General features: G+C 36.7%; 1 protein-coding gene across 6 annotated transcripts in view; it reads right to left on the minus strand.

Moving 5' to 3' along the window:
• LOC124122199 (neurobeachin-like) overlaps positions 1–9,683 on the minus strand; it is a 244,798-nt gene extending 235,115 nt beyond the window's left edge. For all 6 annotated transcript variants that reach the window (XM_048387655.1, XM_048387658.1, XM_048387659.1 and 3 more), the window contains exon 1: positions 9,385–9,683. In XM_048387655.1, the coding sequence (XP_048243612.1) occupies positions 9,385–9,543 (159 nt within the window). In that variant the 5' untranslated portion in view covers positions 9,544–9,683. The remainder of the gene's footprint in view (positions 1–9,384) is intronic.
• Positions 9,684–9,697: the final 14 nt, after the last annotated feature.

Here is a 9,697-nt window from a genome sequence, read left to right on the forward strand (position 1 = left end):
CAACTTCATTATTGTTAGACGCAATGATCCACAGCTACTGCTTGCTCCGTCGTCATCCCTGTGTTCATCTTCATCCTCAAGTAACATCTTATTTAACTTTTGCACTAGTTATGTCAGATCCTTTGATAACTTTTCTTTTTTTAAAATCAGGTTCTGAAGCATATTTTATCACACATTTCTTGTATCCAATATCCATTTAGAATGTTTAGGCCTTTTATAACCATAGTTTTAATACAGTGGGAATAAACCTAATGATATATTATATCATGACAATATTTAACAATCTAACACAACTGATAATGTTTGTTTGTTTGTTGTTTAATGTCACACTCACCATTATTCCAGCTATATGATTGTGGTCAGTAAATAATCGAGTCTGGACCAGACAACCCATTAACTAACATCATGAGCATCGTTCCATGCAATTGGGATACGATGACATGCATCAAACAAGTCAGCTAGCCTGACCACCCGATCCCGTTAGTCATTTCTTTCGACAAGCAAAGTTGCCTTTTACAACAAGAACAGGTTGCTGAAGACCTATCTTCATGGGTCATGCTTTAACTGACATACGTCATTTCGGATTTAAGGATTTTGTTAATATTTGAGAACAGAAAACATAATGATCATTTTTCTTAATAATGATATTGGAAGATTTGTTGCCAGATACATCCAAGCCAATGGAGGGAGTGGGTATGGTTATACCAGCATATCATGAAATATCAAGAAATTTCTTCCCACAGCGTAACCATGTGGGGAAATGAACCCATGCCTTTGGCGTGATCAACAAAAACCTTAACCCCACGCCAATGGAAACATATCATGCCTTTCATCCATTTACTACTTAATTCTGTGCAGGACATTATTAAAATCAGATTAATTTATAAGGGTTAATGATGTATTTTAGTGTGGCTGCAAGATAAATGGTCCTGGTGTTTGAAAATATAAAGATATTGTTCAAATACATTTACCTCAAACTGACAGCTCTATAGACATTTTGTAATAAATAGGAACCTTTTGTATCAAAAATTTGCCATCATTTTGGAACGAAGTAGCTAGTAATTTTGAGTATGTAACTCAAAGGGTCAGTGGTCACCCTGGGATTTTAATGACTCTCAAATATATAGATAAAGATAAATCTCAAAACGGGGAAATCATATATTAACCATCTTGCTAATCTTCTTCTTGTTCTGACCTTCTCTGGCAAAGAAAATCTAGTATGATCTTTTCACACCATTGTCAGCGATATCTTGTTACATCAAGGCAGTAATTAGCCATAACAAGCTAATTAACAAGCTCAGGGTAAAGTAGTGTGAGGATTAATTCACACTCAGTGGAGACACAGTTATACACCAGCAACCAGGTCATGGCCATTTCTTATGTTAACCCACTGAGATACCATGCCAGAGCTTAATATAAATACCCCACTCAGACACAATATACTGACTCCGAACCAACCAGTCCTTGTTTTATCCCCTTAATGCTGAAGGACAGGCAAAGCAACAACAAGTACCATCTTTTAACGTCTTTTGGTATTCAGAGGCTGGGGATAAAACTACTGACCCTCGATTCTGGGCAGACTCTATCCTCTACACAACGGAGGTGGTTGACACACGAGGAACCTAATTCTGCTTCAAGAGGAAAAACAATATCACAAAGAAAGAGTGTGTTGGAGTTACAACTGCTTTGAACAGTTTTTTAGCTGGGTGAGAAAGGAAATGGCGAAGTCCTGCAGGTCCATGACATCTACCACATAGATGAAACCCCTGAGTCTGGGTATGGTTACTCACAAACCAAGGATCATAATCAGCCGTATTCAAAAGTAACACCAGTATATTTTCCTGAGGACCAGTAAGATTAAATAAACGGTGGTCTATTATATTGAAATCAGCAATAGATCGACTCTAAGGAAAACCAGCAATCTAAGCAGCCCTTCATGGTACAGTGGCTACCTTCTTGACTGGTTCCTCATACTTACTATGCATGCTCACTTGTATTTATGATACATGTTGTGTCATACACACCATCTGGGAAAAAGTCAAAAGTTGACCTGTTGCATGAACTTTGGTAAATATTGAGCTTGTAGAATGAAAATAAAGTAATACCTTTTCAAACCCTTCTTGGTCAGCACCACTGTGTCTAGTAGGAATCCAACAGGACCAGTAGATCTTTTCAATGTGCTGATCCTTTGGACCACTGACAAACACTGACCAACGTCAGTGTCAAACACTGATCAAACATCAGTGTCAAACACTGATCAGGGAAGGAAATAAACGCAGAACATCAACTAGTCTGAATAGTCATAACATATAGCAATACCGCACAAAATGTTTGAAATTCTACTAGCCCTTACATGATAGAAACTAACTGTCTACTAGTCTACTAGTCCTTATAATGATAACATACAGCAAAAGCCTTAATAATGGCAAATTTCTACTAGTCTTTACGTTAACTATTGGGCAGTTTGGCAAGGACTATAGTATAGAACTTGTGCCGATTTTATGGTGTAAGGATACCCTGACATTAACAAAACTGGTCGGGCCTAGCAGGCTTGGTGCTAATTTCCATCCTTGATAATAAGGGCAAATCATGATTCAAACTCTTAAAAAAGTGAGTTCAGTTATAATACAGCTTATATAACACGGTGTCAACTTATGGTGGAGAAAATACCCACCGTGACACAGATCAAAGATATTTACCATTGGATGAAATCCACAAGTATGTTATGACAACCAAGGGACCAAAATGTTGCAAGTTTTGGAATCTGACCCCCCGATCTGCAGATCCTGGCATGGATAGGGGATGCAACTCTGCACAGCTAGTTGCTGCATCCGAGACTGATCCTCCATGCAACCCTTGCATCTGTAGGCTGTAGACACACTAATACAAGATGCAGACATAATCAGTCACGATTGTGTCCTCTGTAATATTCATGACATGTAACATGTTGGTGGGAGAAACCATCGCCAGCTGACATTCAGAGTTAGGACACAGGGATATCACTGACAATTAGATAGCTGCTCGGTTTCAATTACATCTTAGTATCACGATTCAGGGGAAGGCTCCAGATAATTTTGAGCCATTAACGTGTTATTGTTCACATTGGTTATTGAAAGTTTTTTGGGGGTATTCAATATATTTTTTCTCCTTTAGTTCAGTCCATGTGCAGCACCAGTGTGTTATGTAAGCTGATAAACTGACAATGAAACATGTTGAAGTTACAATAAGTGAGAGTTGACACTATTGTACATTATTTCCAGCAGTAGACTTTATGAATGTCTACACTGCCGCAGTAAATGAAGTCAGGGTTTATCCACGATTCTTTTAAAACTTACTGCGACTGACAGGCAAATTGGGGAAAAATAGTTATTGTGTTCAAAAGGTGATTTTTAAAAAAAATTCTTTTTTCTAACTGTTTGATTGGCAGTCTAGAAGTTGGCAAATTTAGAAAAAGAGACAACTTTATTGAAAACAAATTCTGGTTTATATCTTTTTTTCTGTTCTTTTTTCTCTCAGAGGTATTTTAACATTGAGTTTGAGATTTATTGAAAGCAATAATATAAAACAAAGCATTAAAACCTCTTCCTATTTATTGGTCCTGTTATTGGAAATACAGGTAATCCCTACAAAGCCATAAAATTAGTTTTTGAAAGGCATTTAGAAGTGATACACATAAGGAAGAGAAATTTTTTATGTCAACTTCTTTATCATTGTGTTCCTCATAATAAAGAAGTTGACATCCATAAATTCTCTTCCTGATAAAATTAGTTATTTATATTTACATGAATTTGGAAATTTTAGTTCTTATTTGGAAATTTTTAATGACATTTGCTGCAGACCTTGGGCAGAATATCAGCCTCTGGGCAGGTCTAGCTAAGTACCTGAAGATCTGTAAATACAGACGGGTTTGCAAGCTGAGAAACTTACACTGAGTAACTATGCACAGTATTCATGCATACATGTATTATTATCGGAATGCATGCAACTCAGAATTAACTGGGATATGATGATTATTTAGTGTATATCCCACAACTACTCAGCTCAACTGAAGCTCTGTGATCACGTGTGTGTTGTCCATGAAACAGTAACAAGGTATCAGTGTTGTTTTTTCATTACTGTTCTATAATGACTGTTCCTGCTCTACTCTATGCCATAAACAAACTAGAGTCTCTGGTGTCCTTTACAACTGCTCGGAAAACAAACACTGTACGTATTTTGTCAGAATTTACACATTAACCTTTAACGTTTTACATCACTTTTAGCAATATTCCAGCAGTATCAGAGGAAACCAGAAATGGGTTACCCATGGGGAGAATCAAAATTGCGCCTTTCGTGTCTCAAGTGAACGCTTTAACCACCAGGCTTCTCTACTGCCTCCATTCTTTCAAGAACCAACCCAGATGCATTATGGACGGACTGTTAAATAAAGCTACACAAGTCTCAGTCTCAATAACTTGCTAATTTTAAGACCATGCCTCAGACATGTTAAAGAAAACCTTCAAAAGTCACATGACCAAAATTTAATCCCAAAGTACGAATCCCTCATCAGGTTATTATTAAAATTAATTTCAATCTACATCACAGCAAAAGGACAACCTCATTAGGCTGGGACATTAGAGCTTTATATTCATATAACCATAATCTTAATCCTAAAATAAGTTTGTGTCCCAAGCAGGGGCCTGGAAACGGTCATATGAGTCAGACATGTCCGATTGGGAATCTCAAATGACTCCTAAGTCATAAGCCAAGAACACAAAAAATATTTTGTTGGAGTTTAGCCACAAACGTTTACAAACAGTCAAAACATATCAATTGTCAAATGTCTTGTCAGACAAAAAGGGTAATTCTGAGACTTGTAGAATAAGCACCAGCATGTTATGTTCCTTTGACAAACTACAATTTCATCAACTCTGAGAACTCATTGCAATTACAAACATCCTTCACCAGCTGAGAGAGTTTAATTTTCATATCAAACATAGGCCTAACCAACCAAGATCAAAGAATAATTTTCTGACACTAGTTATCCCATTGCAGCTTTAATCAATAAAGATCTTTTGTACCAGGCTATTCATAATATTATTGGAGCTCTCTATTCTGTACAAGTCTCCATATATTTTAAAAGAGGTTTAGTAGTGCACACGAGAGGACACATACATTAAACAAACACACCTTCGATGCTGCGATCCCTTCCCCGGCTCTAATTAGTAGGCTGAGCCACGAAGGGACAGCGGATGCATATAATTGAGTCTAACAAGACCTGGGCAGGTAAGGACAAGCTCACTTTACCAGACCAAGAGCATAATATTCTGCATGCAAGCTGGAAATGACATGGAACCACTTTGGACTCCTCTTGACCACAATTTTTTTTTTTAAATTCAATGTACATCAAACATGCCACTGTTGAAAATATGTTTTGTTGTGAGTGAATGTTGTTTTATGCTACAGCCAGCACTATTTTACTATGAGGCCTGTAAATTACTAAATAATTGAGTTTTAAAGTTGGGGTTAAGAAGAAGATGTAACATTCTCCAGGCAGGATCACATGTAACAAGCCATCCAATCCCCTACAAGCCACACAATAGTGAATACCCTGTTTAATCCTTGGTTTTGACAAGCAGGTGGTAGTTGGACCAACAGTCCTATGTTTATTTTGGGTAATAATACACAGGATTGCCAGAATTGTAAAAAAGCACTGACCAGCAAACAGCAAACCAACAATATGCCGAGTATGTGTTAAATGACCAACAGTAAATCAAGAGACTGAGAGTAATACCAAGAGGTTGAAATAGTGTGTTGGTATGTGAGCTGAGGTTCAGTGACCCTTTTAAGTGTCTGACAATACCTCAGTTACTCATGCAAAGTAACAACTGAACGCATTTGCAGATACTTTGAAGCCCAAACTTTGCTCTATGATCATCATTTTTGGTACAGTTCCGTGTCATCACATGGTCGCTTATTAGCCGAGATTACTCGACTGAACAGAATTTTACTAGACTCAGGCTTTGGACGACTGGTTAAAGTCACAGACTCTCCCAGTGATTGAGAGGGAGCCCACTGGCAAATCATAGTTCGTCATCCTTCCAGGGAGAATCGTTACTATTCCTGACAATTAATGTTTTCTCACAATGTACAGGAATTGCAGCATCATCATGATCATTAAGTAACAAATGATATTGTTATCCCAAATATAACATTTGTTACATTTGACCACTTTCTAAATGGCATTGTGTATTCACAGCATCATTAAGTGTTTTATGAATGTCTATGAATACAACAATATTTGAACATTCTAAAAAAAGAACAGAAATTAGTACACTTATGAGAAGGAAGAGAGTGTGTAAATCATCTTGATGCTCCTTGAACAGTATTTCACAGACATTGACCTTCATCTATATATTTGGGACTCTTCAGAACGCTATGTAATACATTTTGAGGCTCCAACTGTCCCAACAACAGATAAAATACAAAGTATGTGTCATACCATTTGCTTATCATAGAACAGGGTTTCCTTGCTTGAGTCAAAGTTTAGTGATTGAGTAAACGAAATCTGACATCAGCTGTCTTGACCTTCATCTGTTTCTTATGAGAACAGATATAAATAAATCTTACAGACATGTTTCAATTGATTAGTTCCAATCATTCCAACATCCTGACTCTCTTGTTACCAAAGGCACTCACAGCGGATATTATTTGCATCCATTTTAATTTACAGTAAACTACGGTTATAACGAACTCAAAGGGACTACTATTTTTAGTTCGTTATAACCGTAGTTCGTTATAAGCATATATACAGCATAATTACAGCAAATAGTCGGGACTAAAAAGTAAGTTCGTTATATCCGTCAGTTCGTTATAAGCGTGTTCGTTATAACCGTAGTGTACTGTATATGCATTTGGACACAATATTTTGCATGCAGTAAACTCAGCTTTCAGTTACCTACAGGCCTGTCAACTTAGTGGGAAAGGAACGTCCCATGGAGCGATGCAAGTTGTAGAGGTTTACTGTTACATGATGAACAAGTGACTCGTCTTCTTAATTATCATTGATGTATGTGATACGTGTCACGGAAACATTTCTATGAAACACACTGCTAGGCCTGTGAATACTAGAACCTTTGGGCAGGGCTCCATATAGTTTTGTGAGCCGTTGAGTATATACTTACAAGTTACCATTCACATTTGGTACTGATAGTTTTATTTGGGTATTCCACATAGTTTTACTCCCTTGGGCCAGTCTATTGGGTATTTTTAAACCAATGAGTGGACATTATTTAAGTTAATTCTGCTTAAAATGCTGTTTCAGGAGACTTCAAATATGCATCTGCAGCCCCAAGTGTTCAACATGTCACATAAACACAGCGATATTTTTGTTGAATTAACAATATGTGAGATATAGCACCTATTTATGCACTATTAACTGCAGAAGAGTTCATGAATGTGTGATACCTGGATCCAATCAGTTATAGAGGTGCCTGTGTCTGTATATATTTCCAAAACTGAGACCAACAAGTAACTCTTCAAATAGACAAGTAATACTGTACAAAGTTCAGGAATAAAATGCTACAAGCCTACAAATACAGTAGGAATACAGCTAGACTGTCCAGTGAAAGCATTGCTAATTGGTAAACTGTTTCATGTCTTCAGCCACATTGATCAAAATGACAGCCAGATTAGGTACTTCATGAATCTTTCAACCATCCTATGAATAACACCATCCAGTTGACAAACATCTCTAGTCCCGCAGAAATTTTGCTGGATAACTTCAAAACATCCAGAGTTAGCTTACATAGCACTATATTACCAAATAATATACTTTGCCAGTTTCTGATAATTTCAAGTCAGAAATGGTTTAAAGGTTGTTTTTTCTCCTCTTTGATCACAGATATATTACTCAAATGAAGTTTAAGAACATATTATTCTTTCACATTACTATAGTTAATCTGTCATTCCATGATTCATATTAAATGAGCAATAAATGTATCATAATTCCTTGAGATATAAAATAATTTCCAAAGCTAATAGTACACAATCATCATGTCCAGCTTACTCATAAGAATGGAATAAGTCTCAAACTGAAATCAGTTGTTTCTCAAAAAAGAAATATATTTTAACCAACCTAATTAAGATCTGACATGTTATAATTATTCATACAAAAACCTGGACTTTGGCTCCGATCCATTGCTGATCAATACACATCATAATGCTTCATTGACCATTGTGGTTCTCCTGCTTAACAAGCATAACTCACCCTAGCAAGTTGTGTATAGGTACTCATTATGTAACAGGTTGTATATTTCATCTACTGACCTGATTACTGTTTACAGGATTTAACCCGGGTGTGTGTGTGTTGTTTAATGCCACACTCAGCAATATTCCAGCTATGAGATGGTGGTCAGCAAATAGTCACATTTAATGTATCACATTAGACCAACCATCTTTTCTGAAGTAATGACAACACTATATTTCACATAGAAAGGATAGGCATATGCATAACAAATTCTTACATTATATTTACACAGCCACATTTCTGTCAGTTATTAAGTGTTTTCTTGCAAATTTGGAACATTTTACAGCAAATGGTACTCCAAATTGAATCTCTTCTTAAGCTTATAATTTCTGTCTGATGTCATCGAAATTACATATCGAAACAAAAACACCTTTTATGGTAACCATATGATACCTGACAATGGTAATTCGATATCAACACCCATCATTAATTATTTACAACACTCAGTAGATGACACTTTGTGATATATTTTGCATTTGAAATGGCAAATACTCTTGTATTATTATCATGAAGAAATCAATACCAGAAGACCTAATCAGCAGGATCATGTTTGGCCTCCCAATGTATTAATAATGAAATGTGATTCGCTAAAGAGATGCTGATTCAATTAAATAGTTCTATCATTTGAAAAACATGAGGGTTAAACTGCAGGGTGGAGCATTTTCTGTTGTACATGAATGCACCAGACTTGCATTTAACCACTGAAATATAATGTCATGCCATTATAACTAAACTGGTTTCTGTATGTTAATAATTGATATCAATGACAATATATCGTAGGAAACAGTTACCACTTCCTAGTTTACTGAGACCTGGATGCACGTCTTTATGCTGTCTTATGCAATACATGACAACACAAAATTATTATATGACCTGAAGACATTTAATATCTATTCAGAATGGTTGGTGGAATTGATTCCTGGAAATGAAAGAGATGCTGAAAACAATGCATGCAGATCAATATTATCGTTCTAAATATAGCCACAAACAGGTCATTGATTCGACAGGTGACAACATGACGGAATGTACATTTCTAAACAACACATACTCATTGCTTGACCCACGATTTCACTATCAATATTAAACGCTTGACTTACCAGGTGCAACACTGTGTCGACAACATCCTTGTTGGACACCTGATTCCCTTGAATCAAGCCGATCAACAAGCCGAATTTTTGCTCATCATCGCCAGGTGCTTTCAGTATATCCAGAACGGATTTCACTTCACTCTTTACTTCCGTGGCCTCTCCAGCCATTTTAGAATAAACAGTGCAACACGAAAGTTGCAGGTAATTGGAACAGGTACTATATGCGCTCACTGTGTATACAGGTGTATATTCTACATTCTTTGATCGACGCCGACATACACCGAAATATTACAGTGGAGCGTGGTCGCTTCCGCATTTGTCG

The sequence above is a fragment of the Haliotis rufescens genome, unplaced genomic scaffold (assembly GCF_023055435.1).
Source record: "Haliotis rufescens isolate VD_foot unplaced genomic scaffold, xgHalRufe1.0.p SCAF_7, whole genome shotgun sequence".
Lineage (NCBI taxonomy): Eukaryota > Metazoa > Mollusca > Gastropoda > Lepetellida > Haliotidae > Haliotis > Haliotis rufescens.